Source organism: Euwallacea fornicatus, chromosome 38 (assembly GCF_040115645.1).
Source record: "Euwallacea fornicatus isolate EFF26 chromosome 38, ASM4011564v1, whole genome shotgun sequence".
NCBI classification, from domain to species: domain Eukaryota; kingdom Metazoa; phylum Arthropoda; class Insecta; order Coleoptera; family Curculionidae; genus Euwallacea; species Euwallacea fornicatus.
The window spans coordinates 1,765,198-1,785,945 of NC_089578.1; the positions used below are offsets into that span (position 1 = coordinate 1,765,198).

Sequence of the window (20,748 nt, forward strand, 5' to 3'; positions counted from 1 at the left end):
TATCGAGACTGAATGACAATCATAATTTTTTTGATATCGAACTGGACGCATCGACCTACGAGAATATCGAAAATTGAAGTATCGATATAGAATGTCAAGGCATGTGTCGCCCACCATTTTATTTCAGTCGTGTCTGTTTTGTCAACTTATTGTGTATTATAATTAGCTTATTACCTTTTATAAGCAGTAAACAGGTATTTTTGCAGTTTTTGAGCGCCTTGGTGCCTTGCTATTTAAATGGAAAAAATTGAAGATATGTCCCACACGTACATTGGAGAACCTTATGTTGTTTCCGTGGAAGAACTTGAAGGTAAGTTTCTAATGAACTTATCAACCACTTCTTCATGTTTTACTAACATGAATCAATTAAAGAGGCCTTAGGTTCTGCATTCTGTTATACTCTAATTAATCAAAACTTTTAAATTTTAAAAGATGACGCTGACCAAATGGCAGCAGAAAACACTGATGATTCCAGCCACGGAGAGAAAGGAATGGCACCTCTCCGGGAACAAGATCGTTTTTTACCTATAGCAAATGTCGCAAAGATAATGAAAAAAGCCATTCCAGAAACAGGCAAAGTTAATAATAAGGTGAAACCTCACGGTATTACCCAATTTGGTCTGTGTAGCTCTTTGGTTTTAGATTGCAAAGGATGCAAGGGAATGTGTTCAAGAATGTGTGTCAGAATTTATCAGTTTCATCACGAGTGAGGCTAGTGATAGATGCTATTTGGAAAAAAGAAAAACTATTAACGGAGAAGATATTCTCTTTGCAATGAGTACTCTTGGATTTGACAATTATGTGGAACCTTTGAAAGTGTACCTGCAAAAGTATCGAGAAGTATGTTTTTTTTTGTTTTGAAAGCATAGTGTATATTAGTAAACCAATTTTAGGCAGTAAAAGTTGATAAAAACCTGCACCAAGGCTATGAAGAAATAGAAATAGATACATTTAGTATGTAAACATCTTGTTGCCAGTTCAAAATGTAATTCTGACATATTTTAGATACATCAGGGATTGCTACTTCAGACACTGTTGAGGGTGCTGTAATATACACAGTGCAGAATAATTCTGGGCAGTTCCAGCTAGGTTGATGTGATTGGAGTGTATGATTTCTATGATGATTCCTAAATTTTATTTACCTTAATTGCTACAATGAAAGATGAGCTATAAGTTTAGTTATATCTAGATTTATTTAAGTTGGATTGACAATTCAAAGTATTAATGACTCTGAAGTGCATTGTCTCATCTTTTATCTAACAGTTAAATAACAGGTTTAATAACGACACATGTGGAACACATTATTATCTATTTTGGATTTAATTAATTTCTGCTTTACTTAGGCAATCTTCTGCAATTTTATTAAATCTAGTAGTGGGAAAAATCGTATATTCAGTGCGATTCTACAATTGTATGATCCTCATGATTGAAAGCAAAGAGCAAAAAAATGTGTACAAAAAAGCCTAGAAGAAAGGGCAAAATTTGCAGAAATCATCCTCATCGTTGCGCGTTTGATGGTTTAAACTTGATGTTCAGTTTATAATGATGTACTTTATAAGCTTTGTATATATTCCATACATTGCGCAGTGATTTTGAAAAGCACTGTTGGAGCAACCAAACGCATTTTTATAGAGTTGAAAGTCTACCGACTCTACGTGTGCGATTTAGTAAATTCTATTTGAAATACGTGAGTACTGCATCGCCCGATTCTGGTAAAACTATCAATAAGAAAAACCTGAATATTTGGCACGATACGACAGTCGACGGGCGCAAAACGACTAAAATAGTTTCGAAACAGTGGTACCTGCTAAAACTGTTATCTTTAAAAATGGGGGTTTTTTGAGTTGGCATCTAGTTCAGATATAACCCAAAATGAAAATATTTTAGGTGTATTGCCGTCAGTAAAATAAAAATTGAAAACCGAATTCGAATTAAGTTCTTTATTTGCTATTTTAATACCCATCGAATCAGGGATCAAATCATTCCCAAAGCAAGCGTCGTATTTCTTACATTTAACATATAATTGGATTTGGAACAGTTTCCAGATAAATTTGATAACACTAGAAACTTCCAATGATCAGGTCAGTAACGTGTCATCAATAACCTCATCCTTGCCTTCTGATTGGTGCACAATTTTTTTCAGTACTTTATGTACAACGTCTGCTAGGGATTCCCTGGCGCCCACATCAAGAATAAGGGAAAATTTCTAAAACATAACGAAATGAACATTTGCATTAAAATAAATTTAGGAGAGAGAGCTTACTTGAAATACGCTATCGCCTTCTTTCAACTTTAATATAGCAATAAGTGCAATTTCCGAGTTGGCCTTTACGTACACATTTTTCTCCTTGGTACCGTTCACCAAAGCAGGCAATACCATTTTAACGAAGTCGGGAGTGAGCTGTTCAGTGGGAATTCTTTTCGCTAAATAGCACAATACTCTTGCAAGCAATTGTTTCACTTCGTTATTATTATTGTTCATCGTCTGCAAATATCCCAATATAAAGCTAAGTGCGGTACAGGTAACTGGACAATTACCCTAACAAAGGCAACCAATAGGTTGCTTGGAATAGTTTCGCCATGTGAAAGCAGGTATTCAAATAGGTAACCGCAGGATCGAATGGCGCTCTGAGTAATAGCGACAATTTGGCTTTGTAATTGACTTAAAAGGACTTGAGTCACTTTAGTACGGTATTGATCGTCCCACAGCTGAAGAGGTGCCTCTTTTAAAGCCACCGTTAAGGCTGAACCTCTGCCTTCCCTCAACGTCACATTTGCATTATTATCATCATCTAAAACATTAATATAAAGAATACGGTGATTTGATAAGTTATTCAGCGAAAGGTACTGCAACGTACTCAACAGATGTTCAGATAGAGCTGTATCCAACTGGCCCGCAGATAGAAATCTGCAGATGGCACCTAAACATCCCGCAGCACATTTTCTTACAGTGTCTTCTGGTTGACTCAAAAACGTCAGCAGTGTTTCGTAAATTTGCTTTTTAATCGGTTCCGACATTTTATCTCCGGCTGGAGTTATGGCTTTTCTTAACGCGTGAAGTGTTGTTTCCCTGAAATATTAAGAAAAAAATTAAATATGTCATTGTCCTATTAAATAGAGTAGTAAAACAAAGAAAGTGTTAGTATGCGACAGAGTACTAATTATGCATGGATTAAAAATAAATTTTAGATGAATAGATAATTCATAGCTCGATTTTCTTCAATAAACAGGTCAAGTTCATGGGAAGGCGACGTCAGGAGTATTAAGACTCATTCGGGGCACATCGCATCTCTAATAGCCGAGCAAAGTTCAATGCCAAAGATCAAGTCCTTTTGTGTGCTTCAGCTTACAGCCGGACCCACGTCGTCCCTTATCTTGTCAGTTTCTTAGGGACGTCACAACCCAAAGCCGTAATTATCATTATTTAATAATTACTTACTTGAGTGCGGAGTCTTCATTGTTTTTAATCATATTGTGTAGCTCGGTAAAGAGGGGATCGACCCTTTGGTGAATTAATATGAGATGACTGAGAGCGCTTGTCGATTTCAGCCTCACGTTCCTGTTGGGGTCGTTCAGTGCCTTAACAAACGTTGTTTGAAGTTGAGGCAAAAATTGTCTCAACATGGCTCCCACCTACGAGAACTGTCGTTGCATTTATCCTTGAACATTTGTGCAATACGAACCTTCGACAAAAGCGTTGCCAAAGTTTCCAGAACCGCCGTTTTCACATTTGCACTAAATCTATCACCCAGTATTCTGATTAAAGGCCCTGTAATGGCCACCACGCTGGGTTGGAGGGCCTGCGGACTGGTTACTTTAATCACTTCGCCCAAACCTATCACGAATGAATTAGGTATGTTCACTCTTAGATTTTTATTAATGTGTGACGTTCCAAACCGAATGTACATAGTAAAAAATCAGTTTACATTATATATATATATATAGATCTATCTCCTACAATTTTAAATATATGACCGGTAACCTTTAAAATGAAACACACTGTACAATCGATTTGGATTACCTGATATGTAATTGTTTTTACCTTGTGCTGCTGCCTCTTTTTCGTCTCCATCCCCATTGAGGATGGCTTCTCTGAATATTGGTAAAATAGGAACAATTCCTTTCGGTAGGCAAAAACCAGGGAGAACCTCTGACGATCCCTTCATGTCGGACATAGCAAATCGAACGGCTTGCCGGACGTCGGACACGTAAGAAGCTTGTTGCTTTGGTTCTAACGTCTATAGATTATTCAGATGCAAAAAAATATTGAATAGTAAATCTCTTTAGCACGGTGACTAAACATACATTCCTGCATTTCTCGTAATATGCAGCATTTTCTGCAAGTATTTGATGTAAATTCTTACCTTAGTGACGGCATTCAATGCTTCCCAAGACATAAGCAATACATCCTTGTCGCTATCGGTCATCAAGTGAATAAGTCCGCGCAGCAGTTGAGGTACATGTGCAGAATACTGCGCTTTAGAGTTAGCACAGAACGCGCAAAGCAACGTGGCAGCGGCTCTGCGCTGATCCTGATCGCGATTTCTCGTGTTTTCCAACATCGTGTCGATAATTGTCCGGATACCCACGTCATCAACCACTGATAGTACCACGGCTTGACAGTACTCCAATTGCTTGAAAGATGTTGCAATAATTAAGGTAAAATCGAGTTGTTCAAAAGCCTAAATTTGCTCGTGGGCAATTTCGATTTGGTGGAAATTTCACTACACAAATTTCATTTAGTGTTCGTAGTATTTCAACCTGCTAATAATGTGAGAGTGACACGTACTTGCGGTTCGTCTGGTGTGTTTTTGGAAGATGCTAACGAAGTTTGCAATGCGAGAAGAATTCTTGGTAAATATTTGTTGAGGGCTTCTCCCGCAACTGAAGCCAACACGGAAAGAGCTTTAGTGTTAGCAGGTGGCGAGGTCAGCTGGGGCACCAAGTAAGGTAAAACTACGCGAGATTTAATGGCCATTACTTGTCGCAGGCCATCTAGGGTGCACTCCACTATTGCAGGATCGTCGTCGTTCTAAAGAAAAATTCAAACTTTTGATGTTTAAGCAGATGACATATATAGTGCGAGTCAACCCCCAAACATCGAACTTTAATTGAACATTCATAGCAGAATTAATAAAAATTACAGCAAATCATAACTTACTAGCTGCTGCAATAGAGCGGGCAATATATCGTCCAGAGCCTTCGAGCCCACAGTGGAATGCAAACTGTCGAAAGTCTTTGCAGCCGCCTGCCGCACCTCTGGAAGTGGATCGCAAAGAGCCTTGCGCACAGTCGGAACCAGAGAGTTGACAAATGTTAGCACCATGTCCTTTGAAGTGGATGCCATTATTTCCGATAACCCAATACATACACCTTGTCGTTGATCTGCTTGGTTCGATTGCAATCCCCTCTCCAATATGGGGATTATTTCCGGCAAAACTCGTTCTCCTAATTTTCTGACCAAGTCTCCTAAGGTTCTGGCCGCAACTTGCCTGTGAAGCAATTCGTTACGGGCATTATCTTAAAACCAATTTATTCTAACCTTTTGTCGTAGCTATCGCTAGCTAAGCAGCCTAGCAACAGACTAAACAGCGTAGGTAAAATTTCTCTCAGAGTACGAGGAGTATTAGTAACGACGACTTTCCATACATGAAGCGCTGCCTGACGAACCATTAAAGCAACGTCGGAACGTCCCATGTAGAGACCTGCTAGTACTCGGTTTCGTCGTTCAGCCCCTGCACAATTTCAGGCGGTTAGAAAAATGAATATTTACACGTAGTATTTATTTACCCAGGGATTTGATGATAGCCAAGTGAGATTGTTCAGTACCAAAATTATCATCTTCACTCGCAGTCTCTGTGCTCATTTTACCGGTTACTCCAGATATGCGGTATAAAAGGTCTCCCAATAGTTGCACTGAACTAAAAATGTTAGATATAGTAATACTAGCTCTGACAACAGAAAGAGAATAACCCGTTTTTGTCTTTAGCACAGACGAATAAATAGTTATTTATGTTTCGGAAGAGTTCGAGAACCCTTCTGGGCAAGCAAGCTTAATAAAAGGTCAAAATAATAAATTTTTATTGAAAATAAGTAAATCGTGACCTTCTTGTGTTGCTGTGTGATACTTTACTGCTATGCGTTGCGCTTAGACTTTGCATGTGAGATTATCAACAAAGTTGAATACCTATAGCGAATTCTCCAGTTATCGTCGAAAAGTCCTCTCTCCAACTCAGGCAGCAGCAATAATATAGCAGAATCGGCGTACAGGTTTACAATCCGCTGGCCAGCCTTCAGGGCCGTCTCCCTAACGTATTCGTTTTCGTCGGCCAATGCTTTTAGAATAGGGTTGATGATTTGACCAATGTACCGTGTAAATTCGACGGTAAACACACTGGGCATGTAAATGAACATCATGATGTAGCCGTCCTTGACGTGGGGGGCAATATCCGTTCTTTCCGCGATACTAATTATCTCGGGCATGAGTTTATGTAGCTTTTCCACTCCTGAAAATTGATTGAATGTCGTTAAAATGTGGTAATATATTGCAGAACAACTATTGCTTTGTAAGTGATTTTTTTTAATCAGAAGTTTTCCCAACAGCAAAAAAACTCAGAAACCATTGAACGTGTGGCAATATCCTAACTGTTTCCTAACTGAACTCCAGGAATTGTAATTTTTTTAAATTAACCAACTTTTGTATCTCAAGCAGTGTCTTAAATGCCATAATAAAGCAATTTAAAAAAATACCCTGTAGGAACTTCTTGTAGGTTAACCTGTCCATCTCTCTGCCGCCTAAATTTTGATCTAATTAACTTCTTTTGGCGGAACATTTAGCCTAATTATTATTTCTTATCTCTTCATGTGAAACAGATATACAAATCTCACCTAATCCTCCCACAACCTCGGATAATCCCTGTGCCGCTCCGGACCGATCCACAGAACTGGTCTCTGAAGTTAAGGTCTGCATCAACCAGGGCAACAAGTCTTCGAAACTGGACTCTCCCATTCCACGCACCATCGCCCCTAACGCCCTGGCGCTCACGGATCTGACTTCGGGTACCGGATCCAGAAGCGAAGTTTTCAGACCCGGAATAATCGTAGGTAGATAAGGCAACAGGTCTTTTTGGTCGGTCAATGAGTACATATTCCCTATGATTTGGGCTGCCATTTTCCGTGTTTCAGTGGAGCGGTCCATAAATGCTCTTTGTACTACGGGCATGATCAAAGCTAATGAGGGAGCGTCAATGAAATGAACGAACTGTGTGTCCAGTAATGTTTGAAGGCACACGGAGGTTTTGTTTGAAGGGTCTTGCAGAGCTTTGAGAAGAACGGATACGATAGCTGGAAAAAGAGTGTGGGTTCGAGGTTGTAATCTGTATTAAACAACGTAAAATTTACCTTGAATTTCAGGATTGCGAATTACGGAGCCGATTACACGTAAGGCAGCGGCGCCCGCTTCCTGAACTTTCATGTGCGAGTCACTCAGGACCTCGATCAGCTTGGGAACGATGTTCGGTAGGCAGGATGACAGTTGCTTTGGAGCGCAGTACGCCATTGAGCCCAAAAGTTCCACAGACCCTTGAAATTATACAAATCGGTTGACGAACTGAATGGATTATATTGAGTTACCTGTTTTCGTTCTCCACGAATCTTCTTCTAGAGCTTCCAGTAATGACGGTAAGACAAGCTTAACTCCATGCCCTGATAATTTACTCATCACTACTCGCGCGGTATCATCAGCAGCCACTCTTACATATTGACTAGAGTCACCGAAACACTGCAATAAATGTGGTAACACGTGAACAATATATGGCTCGAAGAGTTTGCCCAACACTTGAAATAGCATTTCGAAGGCGAACAGTGCACCTAAAAGCAATAAATAACACGCTTAAATCAATATCACTTAGCTGCATAATCGGTCTTCGGATACCGATTATTCAGTGGAATCATTGCTTAGCTAAGTTTTCAGTTTAGGAATTACATCCTACGACTTTAGTTAATAATCAATAAAGGGCGGTAATAAACACCTTCTCTATGTTTGTAGTTCTTCTTATCTTGTACAGCATCAGTTAATTTCGTCATAATATCATACTGCTTCAATGCCAGTATTCCCATCCCTTTGACCAGACCGGCCAACCCATAAGCTGCACCTTTCCTCTCTCCATACTTGTCTCCTTTCAACAATTGATGGATGAGTTTGTTAATGTAACCTGGGGCTTCTTCTTTTACGGACGGAACTAGAGGAGGTAGGCACTTGGCCACTGCCTCTTGAACCTGCATAGATGCGACAGTGGCATAAAATGTATGTGAAGTAAAGAAAACGTACAGTTTGGGAGGGAGTCGACAACGCTTGGATTAGTCTGCAGAAAATAGGTTTAATTCTTTCATCGTCCTTGTCCAGATGTCTTGCTAAAGTGCCCATCAGCACGACTACGGCCTGCTTAACCGCATCAAAGTGGGCCGACTTTGAAGACTTGCTCATGAAATTATCGAACACCGGCCAAAGTGTGGCTACTGTTTCCTGTAATTTTAGAGTAAGCAACCTTTCTAAAGCGGAATTTTCTGCATACTTTTCCATGCAAATCAACGATTTTCAACGCACTGTTAAGCATCTCTTTCCTCACAGTTTCGTGCCGATCGCTTAGCGAGGTGAACACAAAAAAATGCATTAAGTCGCCGACAATTTCTGGAGTAATAAGCGATGCCAGTTGTCCTATGGCCAAGGCAACACCTCTCCGTGGGTACCAAGTATCAACGGCTTTCTCTATCTCTCTGTCAAATTCGTCAAGTTTAGCTGGAATCATCTGTAAATGAAGAAGGTCTTGGTACACAGTGCGAATTGTTGTTTGATCATTAAAGTTGCCATGAAAATATAGCTAATCGGCATGTACCTTAAGGCGGTCCGTATACAAATTTAGTAAGGACTTTATCGTTGGTTGTACTTGATCGGGATCAGCGTCCAAGAGTGCGGCAAGTGCCTTGGCGGCGGCACTTTGGACAGTCTCCACCGGATGTTCGATGTCCGTCATTAACTCAGTACTCAACGCAGGCGGAAACTCCAGTTTGGCATCAGTCCACAGATGTTCGGCAAGTTGCCTTAAAAATAATATAAATAACTCGAAACTGCACGTTACAAACCTTAGTGAACGTTACCTGTTTTCCTCATTCTCATCGAATCGGGCGATCCAAACTCGTTTGTTTAACTTCAGGCCGTATTCGTAATCGGTTTCAAAGTTGGGCAGACACGAAACCATAATAATGAGGGCGCGGAGGGCCGCGTCCCTGACCACTGTGATGCGATTTTGTAGAGCGGTCAATAGAACGTCTATTTCTTCGAATGTGGCAGTGGCACATCCTTCTTTCCCACTCACGCTTTGTGCTATATCTAGAAGACACGCTTCTGACTGGGCCTGTACTCGGCCGCTACTACCACCTGACAAAATGAAATTGCCAATTTTACTTCACAGCACCTTATAAGACGGTACTTACAAATAATATCCACCAAAAGAATGAACATTTGCTTGGTAGGCATATGCTTCGGATGGTAAAGATCTTCATCATTATTTGCGTCACCGCCCCGTAATTTGGCATGTTCAGATATGATTTGCAAACCGTCATGTACAAATTCGTCGTGACTTCTCGCATATTCAGACATCAAGCTGTTCTTCAGTAAAAGAAACATGTAGTTAAAGGCTGGCACTGAAAAGCACTCAACAGCCTGTTCTGCCGACTTGCTCGTTTTGTTCGGCACCGTGCTATTGTGAATCAAATCCATTACCCGCGCCATGGCGTTATTTAAGTCCTCTTCCTCCCAATTGGGATCGAGATCGCATTGAGGTTTGTATAGTCTTATGGTTACTATGGCAATTAACCCGGCTATGGTATTGAAATCTTGTGAAAAAACTGTTTTGCGCAAGTTCCAATACAGTTTGGTTAAATAAGGGGCGGCTAGTGGTGATTGAAAGTCTTGGACGAGCACCGGCAGCAGGTCTTTGTAGTATAAAGACACTTTGAAAGGATTACCAATGGCTGCTGCTTTTAGCATGGACACGCTTTTGGTGATGATGTCATTTAGCTAAAAATATATATCTATGGATGGTGGAGTTTTTTGCAATGTTAAAACTCCATCAGCTAACAAAACTTGAGAGGGAAATAAATCTCAAACTTTGTCCTGCTTTGTAAAATCGCAGCAGTACCGCATCGCTAGCTTACATCTCGTCATCACACACATCTTACCTGTTTGACACTGGCTCTAATACCATCTTCTTTAACATGTTGATTTTTAATTGCTTCCAACTGCTTTGCGGTATATTTAATCTTGCCATCTTTACTTTTTTTCTTTTCTTCCAATTCACGTCTCAATTGCATCTCTTCCAATTGTTCTTTATAGCTGTACGCTTTGCTTTCTCGCTTGAGATTCATTTCGGCTTTGTTGTCGTCCCCGGGAATTACGCTGTTATCGTATAATTCACCTTCGGGAGTCAGATAAGTAAAATAGTCGTCTTTGGTCACTTGATTTATCTTCGGGTCTTCGAGGTTCGATATAATGGTACTTAAAACGTTTGGTAGTACCGATTCGGCATTCAACGAGATGATGGTTGATAAGGCATTTTCATAGGTCTAGGAAAAAACTGGTTACTTATAACATTCGTTTTGGTGGAAAACAAACACCTCTGTAGCCTTATACTGCTCCACCATCAGCTTTCTTAATTCGATTGAACGCTGAGCAACCAAATGCTTCGGATTACACTTTAGATGTCTGGCAATTTTCACCCATAACTGTGGCGTCAAACGCGTTACTAGTGGACTGTGTGCAGGCAGTAAAGCGGACATCACCACCATCTGAGCGCTCTCTGAAGATAGATTATTTAAAGAACACACGTTCATAATGAATTCAACGAGAACGTGAGGCGTCGTGGCCCAGATGGTATCGCCATTTTCCTCTACTAAATTGATCTTATCACAGTCGAGTAATGCCTCCAATTGTTTTAAGAGTGCAATGCTAATTTTAGCTCCGTTAGAGCTATTTAACATTCGTGCAATTATCGCTAGACATTTCTTACGAATAGAAGTTGAAGGATACAAACACGAATTTATAACCGCCTTCAGTAGTGGTTCGCATTTGGTTTCAACTTTTTCTGAATGGTTGACCAACAGTTTTTCACATAATTCAGTCACATAGGGCAAACCTATAAGGATATAATGTAAGTAGTGGCTTATATTGAGTATGGGTTTTAGTTAATCCCTCATTCACTTACTATTTTCACTGGTGGTTTGCAGAAATTTCTCTGAAACAAAAATTTGTTTGTCCATATCAAGAATCGAATTCCAGATGTTTGGAAGTCCGTTCTCTTTCTCCAATTTCACACCAGATATGGATATGAGCAATAAAGCAGCATATAGACCTTCGCTTACTGAATATGATTGAGTTGGTTGAGACACGGCTTTTTCAATCGATTTCAGCAAGAAAGGCACTAATATGGAAGCTTGAGAGGCATTGCTAGGATTAAAGGTGGCCAACATACATTGAATATATGATATTTTGACTGGTGGGGTAGAGGATTTTAGACTGGGGCCATTCTGTAAGTATTCAGAAAATTTAAACTAATTCAGGGAATGGTTGGAAAAATACCTTAAACAAGTCTAGTAACGGTTTTGGTATTTCGCCCGTTATTTTGGAGGTCCACAGTGAAAGCATGTCTAAAGCAAAACATAAAGTTTTCTCATGGACTTCAGTTTCTAAAACTTTGCTGAAATAAGGTATGGTTTTTAATAGCAAATCTGCGTTGTGTTCAATAGGAACTTTATTGTAGCTCAAGTTGCCAGCTCCCTGTTAATACACATAATATTAGATGGCTTTTAATTTTAATTGATTTTATCAAACCTGTAGAACTCCCATTTTATGTTCAGCAACTGTCAATTTCCCATCAGCTCCATGATATACTCCAAAAATTTTCTTAAGAATTTCATCAATAGCTTTGGGATCACTAATTTTTGCAGCCAGACACTTGCAATTTGTGGCGGAATCTATTCTAGCTTTCTCATCTTTGGAATGTAGGTTTGCTAAAAAGAAACTTAAATATGAAACATCCTCCCTTCCAATAGTGATAAAAGTTCAAATAAACGTACTTATTAAGCTACTTCCAATGTCCATAGCACAACTGCTCAAGTCTAATTCAAGACCTGCAAATACAGTGCCTACAGTCTCCAATATTATTTCAGGATTTCTTAACATTGCTTTCTGGATTGCAGGTAATAGAGTTTGCTTAAACCTGTCCAAATTTATTTCAGCCAAGAGAGGATAGCAAGCTTGAATAATTGCTGTTTGTGGTGATACTTTGGTACTTATGAAATTCTTTACAAATGATTCTGTCATTATGCCCTGAAAGTAGGAACCTTAAGAACTGTTTCATTTAAAAGTCATTCCATTTCCACTTACTAGGTAAGGCTGAACTAGTAACTTATTTTTTTGACATGCTCTTACTAGAGCAGACTCCATAACAACCATATAAGGGCATTGATCTATTGTTTTTAAATTATGCAGATATAGGGAAATGCTATTTTCTATTGAAGTCCAACATTGGTTCAACTGGAAAATACACACAAATATACAATTCAAAAAGATGTCGTTGAAGGTATTTTAAATATTAAAATGGGTATTTATCACATTGATGTAGCGTCAGATATGGAGTTGGGCTTGAGAATTATAATATATATAATAATCATTAAATCAACTCACCAATCCTTGAGCTTTCTCCGTTTTCTTTCTTTTTGAACTGGCAACAACTGTTGTCAGAAATACTGCTTGAGCTTCAATAATTTGGGGTAGACTGTTGTTAAGAACTTTTTCTTGGGTCTTCCAACCATGTTGAAGTAACATGGTTGTCCATTCCAAAGCAAACAGTGCACTCTGACTGACATTATCCCTATCAAACCCATATGGGAGGTGGTAATACTTGGTGTCAAATAACTCAACATTAATATTTTGCCCAGTTTCATGGTCAATTTTCTCTGAAGCCAATCAAATGAATTTAATCATTTTGTTTAGATTTCATTTACAAATCTAACGGACAATGGTGGTTTCCCATTAAATTTTTTAACCAAATTTTGAAACCTTACCTATATTCTATAACTAAACTTGTCTTGGCACATTAGGATATCACCTGTATCAGGTAAACTGGCAGGGTTTGAGTTTAAATTCTAGCTTTTAATTTAACAATGCATATAAAATGGTAAATAACAAAAATGCTTAAAAAAAAAAAGATAATATATGCTGACCTAGATAGGCAGATAACAGGGCATTTGTAATTTGCTGCAGAGAGTGGAAATTAAAGTATCAAACTGTCTTTTGTATATACATCATATATACCCACAAAACCGAAATTAAAATATGTTCTTTATCTCAGAACTATACCTAAAGGAGTAGGAATCAAGTTAGAAAAAAAACATCACAAAATTGAGTTACTGACTCACAAGAAAACTGACTTTGAAAATGGGTGAAAATTTAGTGGTGCAATAATTTTAACATGAAGAGCATTTAAATAAATAAAAACTTCAATATGCCAACTTACGTTACAATAGTACTCTTGAATTGTGATGATAAATCAATAAAAAGCCCTATGAAACACTTCACAGATGCTTCTGGGTGTTGGTTGATCAAAGAGAAAATCAACTGCCTTATGAAAGATCGGGAGGCACTATCTCTGTAGCGGTGGAGAGTAAGAGGTATAACTCTGCAAATACCTTTTACGACGCCTTCGGTGACTCCTGCAACAATTTGCATACATGATGGTGTTATGTATTAGATTTGCATTGGAAATTTAAGCGTGTATCGGTTGATAATAAATTAATTTACCCGGTTTAGGAAGAACTCTTATCACATTTTCTATAACCTGTCTTCTTTCCTTCAGGCTGGATGTCTGTACTTTGATACTCAGGTCTTTCAAAGCGCTGGTAAGCTGGAATTATCACTGAATATAGATATGGAGAGCCCATTTAATTGACTATTACCTCTACATCGGCCATCATTAATACTTATTTAGTTTCGGTGGTCTGCTAATTTTTGCGATTTTGAACGCATGGACATGAAAATTTGTAATTTTCCATTTCCAAAACAAAACGTCAACAAGCTGATGTTCATCGACCTCACATCAACATGGCAGCTGTCATGTGACCAACAATTTAGCTACACATCAGTGAACAAGCCGCGAAATTGCGAATATGACAACACCGGAATTGCAACTGTGGAGCATGAAAAATCACTTGACAATTTATTTCATATGAGCGGGGGGCAATACGGTGCGCGCTTGATTTTCCACGAAAATATATTTGCGTAATTAGCTCGGTCATTAACTATTTGCAAAAAACTTTCCAATTTCGTTATTCGTGGCTTTGAATCGGAGTTTTTTCAAAACGGGGGGTTTATAGAGACATATTTTTCCCGGTGGTCTGAAGACGGCGACACCTTTCCGAAACGTTACTACGGGTTTTAGAACGTATTTAAGAGATATTTTGCGAACTTCCATTTATTTTACATTGTGCCATTTTACTGGAGACTTAAAGACTATTGATTTTTAATAAGAAAGTTGTCTTGCCCCAAAAACCTTCTAAGATCCCTTCGAATAAAAAAAAAATGTTCCACTGTATTCACCTCTCCCCTACATTGCTCCAAGACGAAAAAACATGATTTATCAGTAAAATGTTAATGTTTCAGGTAATGTTCCTATAAACGAGCTCTGTTATTGGATGGTCAAAAATCATCATAGCGACATAAGTTTAAGTGGTAGTGAACTATTATAGCCCTTCTAACTGTAGTTTTAGTGCTGCTTTACTAGGGAGCACCTTATATCGCTGCTCAATTTCTCTCTTGTATATAAGATATACATAATAATAATGAATATTATAAATTTCTCAACGATGCTAATATTTAGGATTTTTTATTTAATTATTATTTTTTGTGTAGACGCAGGAAACTTCGCCACCATCGCAGGTGAAGCACCTCGCTGGGACTACAAAAATCAAGGTACACGATCATTAATCAATTTAAAATTACTAATTAATGATTTATAGAGAAGTGGACGGGGGTTTGCCAGACTGGATCATTTCAATCTCCCGTTAACCTGGATGCTTCTTCATCGATTCAATACCGAACAATCTCCCCTTTGGCTCTAAGAAACGTTGGTTATTTCCATGATGTTGTGGTTGGAAATAACGGTCATACTGGTAATGCTACAATTAGCACTAACTGCTGCCAATTCATAAACAAGTTTCTAGTGACTGTTTCACTGGATTGTCCCAAGAGCGCCAAACCAAACATCTCAGGTGCATTACTTCTGGAAAGCTACATCTTAGACAGCATGCATTTTCACTGGCCTTCTGAGCATACAATTAACGGAAAATAGTGTGTTTCCGTCGAAGATTATTCCTACACAGTAATTTGAAAAAAGTCACATTTACAGCTACGACTTGGAAGCCCACTTGGTGTTCTACGATCAAAGACACTCCGATCTAAACGCAGCGCTACTCGAGCCTTTTGCGATATCTGTTGTGGGGATTTTATTTCAGGTATGCCGAGAGATGGTCAAAGTTAAGTAGGTCTGAAATAGCCATTCAAGGGAACGAGACATCGCAATGAAACTGCTCATGATACCTTCAAGGCGATTGCTGATGCGGCGAAGAATGTCGCCCGGAGGGTAGGACAAAGCGCACCTGTTATCAAAGGCATAAATCTCGGAGACCTCTTCCCTAATGATATTCAGAAGTTTTTTACTTACAATGGATCACTTACCACTCCTCCTTGTACGGAAACGGTTACCTGGTTCGTGATGAGGGATACTCCGTACATTTTACAAGATGATGTAAGAATCGGCCCCTGAGCGCGTTTATTGTTGTTTCTATGCATACACGATAGCTTTATTACCATATTACATCTGGGATGCATTTTAGTTAGCTAGGATCTCGAGAATTTACACTGAGGAAGGGGAACAGTTGAGATGCATTAACAGAAAGCGACAAAAACTGAATGGACGTGCCATTTTCGCCCATAATTTCAACTAAAGAAATGGAAATTTTAGGAAAATTAGCACGCATTTAACCGCCATGTGACGTAATATCGATATCAATTAAAGTTTTATTCAGAAAACCATAACTGTTACTCCTTTTCGACGAACTTTGCTATTTTCTTTCTTAGAGACTAAACCAGCTTAAAGTGCGTTTTTTAATGCAACACCATGTATATCGGTAAATGCCCTTAAAGACAAATAAATTTTCTTCAAAACGATGCACCATGTTCTCGTACCTCATGGTCATATTTTACTAAAAAATGCTGTTTTGCGCATCGCTTCGACGCATCGGATTATCCCGGAAAGGGCGGTTTTGGAACGCCATAATGACGGACGCCCTGACGTCACGAAACAATTATGTAGTTATGTCCTGTTTCCTGCTGTGCGTCCTGTGAAAATATGTGGACAACCCTTAGGGTGCAAGTTTTTTCCAGAACACCCTTTTGATGTAGAAGAGTACCGAGCATCACAATGGACATTTCAACTGAATTTATTCCTCTCAAAAATAGTTTTCTATGGAGGTCACTCACTGCGAGTGTTGCCAGATAAAAATTTTAATATCTCGGAAACGCATTTTAGGGTTTAATGAAGTGGTGGGTCGTGAGAAAGAGCTTTTTTCGCTCTAACCAAGAATGTGCCTGAAAATTCCTTCTAGTTAATGAAAGTGCCCTTGCAGGGCGTTTGATTATGAAGTCTGGAATTTTACAAAATTCTTGCGAATATCTAACAGAATAATATGTTCGGTATTTTAATTAGCAAGAGCGTGAAATTTTACTCTTATCCTGAAAATTTCGACTCGATATCTGTATTTGTGTTTAAAATATGCCGGTTTTTACCCGGAATTTATGGTATTTGACCTTCGCGGTGTTCACGATCTGCTGACGACTTTTCAAACTCAAACAATTTTTTCATTAATTTCAAAGATTGTTTGAGTGCCGAAAGTATTTCTACATGAGGAAAAGCAGAGACTTCCGAGATGGTTTCGGAAAGATGCACGAACTTTCGTCGTGTGAAAAAAGCGGAACAAGATTGATGCTTTTACTATGGAAGAAAATTAAACTCTCCTTAAAATGGCTGAGCCTCATCTTCTTGGGCGAAACAATTTAAGAATTAAAAAAGCACATATGAGTGAAAAATGAATTGAAAAAAATCTAAGAACGGCCCTCACTCAATCCACAGGAAATGCCCTTTAGGTCTGATTTTTTTCTTTTTCGTCATGCGATGGAAATATGTCGGACTGCGTTTAGTGGTCGCTTGGACAGATGCACTGAACTGCTTCTGCATAATCGACGTTTTGCCGAGCGACTCTCGATCGCCAAAGAAATCTATTCATCAGCACTCAGCACCCACACATCTGGAAACGTCCTTATTAAAAAAAACCAGTGCTGACATAAGTTTCTTTGCATCTCTACAGCTGCTTTTGTCACGCAAAAATAAAGCTACAAGAACCGCTGGTCAGTTTCTATAGGAAACCCGATCTACTGCCCATTCGCGTATATTAGGCTTATTGTGTTGGTGGCCGTTTGACGTCCCCACTAACAAAGGGCACAGGTTTTATATAAAAAGGATCCTTTCAGGTGATGTTTCATATCGCTCTCTCGCCTCGCAATGTCGCACAGTCGTTAATAATTCAACTAGTGTGGAAAGCTGAGGGAGTGATGTTCGTTTTACGCAAGGTGGGTCATCCTAAAGTGGCCGTTAAATGTACAATTATTGGTATTTAGGTCGACTTAGTACTCTTCTTGTGCCTGCTCCGGATTAAGCTGGCGAGCTCCATCGCCTGGAGCGATGGCAATAAAATCGCGGCCATGGAAGAAGAGAGGGGCAAGGGATGCTCCATCGAGCTTAGGAATCACTGCCTGAGAGAGCTGAAGGACTCCTCGAAAATTGCCTCTAACTTGCCCTCGAGAAAATATTACGTAAGTAGCCCCGAAACTACCTAACCGGATTTCATTGACTTTGGGGCTTAGTGGACTAGAACCAGAAAAAATGCCCCATTAACAGAATCTAATTCTTCGTGCCAATGCGAGATGGGCTATAGACTTATGGACTTGGGAAGCAGCATATATCCGAGGTAAATCTCAACATTCTGGTGGATGACAATCTATAAAGTCCTTGCAGATACGTGCCCACAGGTGTGTGCAGAAGGACCAACTGCGACAGGTTCCATCGCTGCAAGCCCAAAATGCATCAGCTACGGCTGCTGAAGAAGCGAGACTCAGAGGACCTCGAGGAAGGCAAGTACAGCGAAGATGCTGAGCTGCACTTGCCAGAATCTTTGGTTGACGACTGGGTGTCGGTCCAAGTAAAAATTATCATCGGTTGCGAATGCAAACCCGTAATGATGTGAATGGAGGTAATGAATCTTTACCATATCTTACCTGCAATTTATCAGTTCCATTAGAGATTTTAAACGTGTTTTGAAACAACATTCAATTGCATCAATAACCAGAGTGGACAAGTGATAGATAGACGGCTGTGAGACGCTTAATGACTGACCAAATGTATATAGGAGTTCCGATTCGAGTATTCGACTCTTTGTTTTACACAAAAGTACTGCTTGTTATATGATGATTTAATTTGATTTTGTTTGTACCAAATGTAACGGAAGATGTAATAAAACATAATATACAATTAAAAGTTGTAGTTTATTTGGACAATTTCCCTAAACAGTCGTACGATACAGTTTTGACATGCCACGGTCAAATTTCGAATCAGACAAAGTCGATTATTTGGCCAAAGTAGTCGAAGTAAATTAGATTCCATTATAGTTGTCAACTAACGTAAACTAGGAGTAACACTACCGGCTAATAGAGGGCGCAGAAATCGCTAAGATAACAATTATAATGGAATCTAACTTGCAACGGCGAATGTTTGAACATGGGTCAACAGATGGCGTCATGGTTGTTTTCTTTAAATAAACTCGTCAACATCTGAAATGACCCTCTCAATTTTTCTTTTATAAACTACTCCTCAGTTGAAACGTCTCCAACTTCTCGACCTCTTAAATTTTAATTGGGAGAGTTTGGCCAAAGCATCCATTTTATTGATGGACAGATTGGAGAGAGTTCATTTCTTTCACAGATTTGTATGGAAAGTTAACGACTCAAAATCCAGCTGCACAGACATCAATATTGCGTAAAAGAAAATAAGTAAAAATCGAGTGGTCCGATTTAGACGAGATTGGGTTCCGCAGTAGCCGTACGATACAGCTTCGATCTGCCACGGTCAAAATTCGAATCGGACAAAGTCGACTTTTTGGTCCAAAAAATACCAAAGGCTATACATCAGGAAAATTTTCGGTCGAAAAAGTCAACTTGCTCCGATTTCGACGATATTTGGTGTGGACGTTGGTACCCGAAATGCCTACTGCGGAACCCAATCTCACCCAAATCGGACCACCCGATTTTCACTTATTAATTTTTTTTTAATAAAACATGATTTTGCACAAAAAATTCAATAAGTGAAAATCGGGTGGTCCGATTGCGGCGAGATTGGGTTTCGCAGTCGGCATTTCGGGTACCAACGTCCACACCAAATATCGTCGAAATCGGAGCAAGTTGACTTTTTCGACCGAAAATTTTCCTGATGTATAGCCTTTGGTATTTTTTGGGCCAAAAAGTCAACTTGCTCCGATTTCGACGATATTTGGTGTGGACGTTGGTACCCGAAATGCCGACTGCGAAACCCAATCTCGCCGCAATCGGACCACCCGATTTTCACTTATTGAATTTTTTGTGCAAAATCATGTTTTATTAAAAAAAAATTAATAAGTGAAAATCGGGTGGTCCGATTTGGGTGAGATTGGGTTCCGCAGTAGGCATTTCGGGTACCAACGTCCACACCAAATATCGTCGAAATCGGAGCAAGTTGACTTTTTCGACCGAAAATTTTCCTGATGTATAGCCTTTGGTATTTTTTGGACCAAAAAGTCGACTTTGTCCGATTCGAATTTTGACCGTGGCAGATCGAAGCTGTATCGTACGGCTACTGCGGAACCCAATCTCGTCTAAATCGGACCACTCGATTTTTACTTATTTTCTTTTACGCAATATTGATGTCTGTGCAGCTGGATTTTGAGTCGTTAACTTTCCATACAAATCTGTGAAAGAAATGAACTCTCTCCAATCTGTCCATCAATAAAATGGATGCTTTGGCCAAACTCTCCCAATTAAAATTTAAGAGGTCGAGAAGTTGGAGACGTTTCAACTGAGGAGTAGTTTATAAAAGAAAAATTGAGAGGGTCATTTCAGATGTTGACGAGTTTATTTAAAGAAAACAACCATGACGCCATCTGTTGACCCATGTTCAAACATTCGCCGTTGCAAGTTAGATTCCATTATAATTGTTATCTTAGCGATTTCTGCGCCCTCTATTAGCCGGTAGTGTTACTCCTAGTTTACGTTAGTTGACAACTATAATGGAATCTAATTTACTTCGACGAACGTTAGTACATGGATCGACAGATGGCGCTATGGATGTTTTTTTTTACTAAACTGATCAACATGTGAACTGACCCTCTCAATTTTCCTTTTATAAACTGTTCATAAGTTGAAATTTTGCAAATACCCCACTTATTAAATTTTAATAGGAAGGGTTTGGCTGTTAGTTCCAATTTCCTTCATAGATTTGTATGAATGTTTAACGATTCAAAAACCAGAGGCACAAACAACAACTTTGTGTA

General features: G+C 39.2%; 4 protein-coding genes across 9 annotated transcripts; 3 read left to right on the forward strand and 1 right to left on the reverse strand.

Moving 5' to 3' along the window:
* Positions 1-116: 116 nt before the first annotated feature.
* Positions 117-8,046, forward strand: Nf-YB (nuclear factor Y-box B). Of its 4 annotated transcripts, XR_010733818.1 has the most exons (8): positions 117-310; positions 433-590; positions 643-840; positions 894-954; positions 1,006-1,106; positions 3,231-3,410; positions 6,874-7,357; positions 7,414-8,046. XR_010733818.1 is itself a non-coding variant. In XM_066301139.1 (6 exons), exons 2-6 carry the CDS (start codon positions 238-240, stop codon positions 1,092-1,094), a joined length of 579 nt encoding a protein of 192 aa, XP_066157236.1. In that variant the 5' UTR covers positions 135-153; positions 207-237; the 3' UTR covers positions 1,095-1,931. The 4 variants fall into 4 exon arrangements, 2 of the variants coding, with proteins under 2 accessions (XP_066157235.1, XP_066157236.1); XR_010733819.1 differs by lacking the exon at positions 3,231-3,410; XM_066301139.1 differs by lacking the exons at positions 3,231-3,410; positions 6,874-7,357; positions 7,414-8,046 and having other exon boundaries at positions 135-153; positions 207-310; positions 1,006-1,931.
* LOC136349519 (stalled ribosome sensor GCN1) lies at positions 1,926-14,169 on the reverse strand. The gene is made up of 33 exons (XM_066301127.1): positions 14,014-14,169; positions 13,859-13,961; positions 13,575-13,770; positions 12,743-12,929; positions 12,443-12,592; positions 12,133-12,385; positions 11,888-12,066; positions 11,636-11,833; positions 11,262-11,583; positions 10,675-11,192; positions 10,240-10,623; positions 9,493-10,078; positions 9,157-9,436; positions 8,895-9,099; positions 8,574-8,807; positions 8,330-8,524; positions 8,031-8,277; positions 7,633-7,869; positions 7,402-7,581; positions 6,889-7,344; positions 6,188-6,506; positions 5,791-5,921; positions 5,543-5,735; positions 5,162-5,492; positions 4,790-5,032; positions 4,365-4,634; positions 4,043-4,238; positions 3,684-3,835; positions 3,440-3,633; positions 2,859-3,070; positions 2,539-2,792; positions 2,264-2,485; positions 1,926-2,206 (listed from the first exon to the last, which is right to left on the reverse strand). Exons 1-33 carry the CDS (start codon positions 14,029-14,031, stop codon positions 2,078-2,080), a joined length of 7,974 nt encoding a protein of 2,657 aa, XP_066157224.1. The 5' UTR covers positions 14,032-14,169; the 3' UTR covers positions 1,926-2,077.
* Positions 14,170-14,541: 372 nt separating this feature from the next.
* LOC136349524 (carbonic anhydrase 6-like) lies at positions 14,542-16,144 on the forward strand. 2 transcript variants are annotated; one of them, XM_066301133.1, is made up of 6 exons: positions 14,542-15,025; positions 15,073-15,225; positions 15,277-15,403; positions 15,462-15,567; positions 15,618-15,860; positions 15,949-16,144. In XM_066301133.1, the coding sequence occupies exons 1-6, from the start codon at positions 14,896-14,898 to the stop codon at positions 16,057-16,059; spliced, it is 870 nt and encodes a 289-aa protein (XP_066157230.1). In that variant the 5' UTR covers positions 14,542-14,895; the 3' UTR covers positions 16,060-16,144. The 2 variants fall into 2 exon arrangements, with proteins under 2 accessions (XP_066157230.1, XP_066157232.1); XM_066301135.1 differs by having other exon boundaries at positions 15,660-15,860.
* A 137-nt stretch (positions 16,145-16,281) lies between these two features.
* LOC136349525 (uncharacterized) lies at positions 16,282-18,704 on the forward strand. Of its 2 annotated transcripts, XM_066301137.1 has the most exons (5): positions 16,282-17,740; positions 17,789-17,983; positions 18,035-18,138; positions 18,186-18,420; positions 18,469-18,704. In XM_066301137.1, the coding sequence occupies exons 1-4, from the start codon at positions 17,645-17,647 to the stop codon at positions 18,412-18,414; spliced, it is 624 nt and encodes a 207-aa protein (XP_066157234.1). In that variant the 5' UTR covers positions 16,282-17,644; the 3' UTR covers positions 18,415-18,420; positions 18,469-18,704. The 2 variants fall into 2 exon arrangements, with proteins under 2 accessions (XP_066157234.1, XP_066157233.1); XM_066301136.1 differs by having other exon boundaries at positions 18,186-18,704.
* Positions 18,705-20,748: the final 2,044 nt, after the last annotated feature.

What these genes read in the sequence shown, in the direction of transcription:
- Nf-YB (XM_066301138.1), top strand. Translation starts at nt 238, where the DNA reads ATGGAAAAAATTGAAGATATGTCCCACACGTACATTGGAGAACCTTAT. An exon ending in CAGGCAAAGTTAATAATAAG is followed by an intron (nt 591 to 642) that starts GTGAAACCTCAC and finishes CTTTGGTTTTAG; the next exon opens with ATTGCAAAGGATGCAAGGGA. An exon ending in ACCTGCAAAAGTATCGAGAA is followed by an intron (nt 841 to 893) that starts GTATGTTTTTTT and finishes AACCAATTTTAG; the next exon opens with GCAGTAAAAGTTGATAAAAA.
- LOC136349519 (XM_066301127.1), bottom strand. An exon ending in TACTAGTTCAGCCTTACCTA is followed by an intron (nt 12,386 to 12,442) that starts GTAAGTGGAAAT and finishes TCCTACTTTCAG; the next exon opens with GGCATAATGACAGAATCATT. An exon ending in ACACACCAGACGAACCGCAA is followed by an intron (nt 4,635 to 4,789) that starts GTACGTGTCACT and finishes ACATCTTTCAAG; the next exon opens with CAATTGGAGTACTGTCAAGC.
- LOC136349524 (XM_066301133.1), top strand. Translation starts at nt 14,896, where the DNA reads ATGAATATTATAAATTTCTCAACGATGCTAATATTTAGGATTTTTTAT. An exon ending in CTGGGACTACAAAAATCAAG is followed by an intron (nt 15,026 to 15,072) that starts GTACACGATCAT and finishes AATGATTTATAG; the next exon opens with AGAAGTGGACGGGGGTTTGC. An exon ending in TGGAAATAACGGTCATACTG is followed by an intron (nt 15,226 to 15,276) that starts GTAATGCTACAA and finishes ACAAGTTTCTAG; the next exon opens with TGACTGTTTCACTGGATTGT.
- LOC136349525 (XM_066301136.1), top strand. Translation starts at nt 17,645, where the DNA reads ATGTTTCATATCGCTCTCTCGCCTCGCAATGTCGCACAGTCGTTAATA. An exon ending in TGATGTTCGTTTTACGCAAG is followed by an intron (nt 17,741 to 17,788) that starts GTGGGTCATCCT and finishes ATTGGTATTTAG; the next exon opens with GTCGACTTAGTACTCTTCTT. An exon ending in GGAAGCAGCATATATCCGAG is followed by an intron (nt 18,139 to 18,185) that starts GTAAATCTCAAC and finishes AAGTCCTTGCAG; the next exon opens with ATACGTGCCCACAGGTGTGT.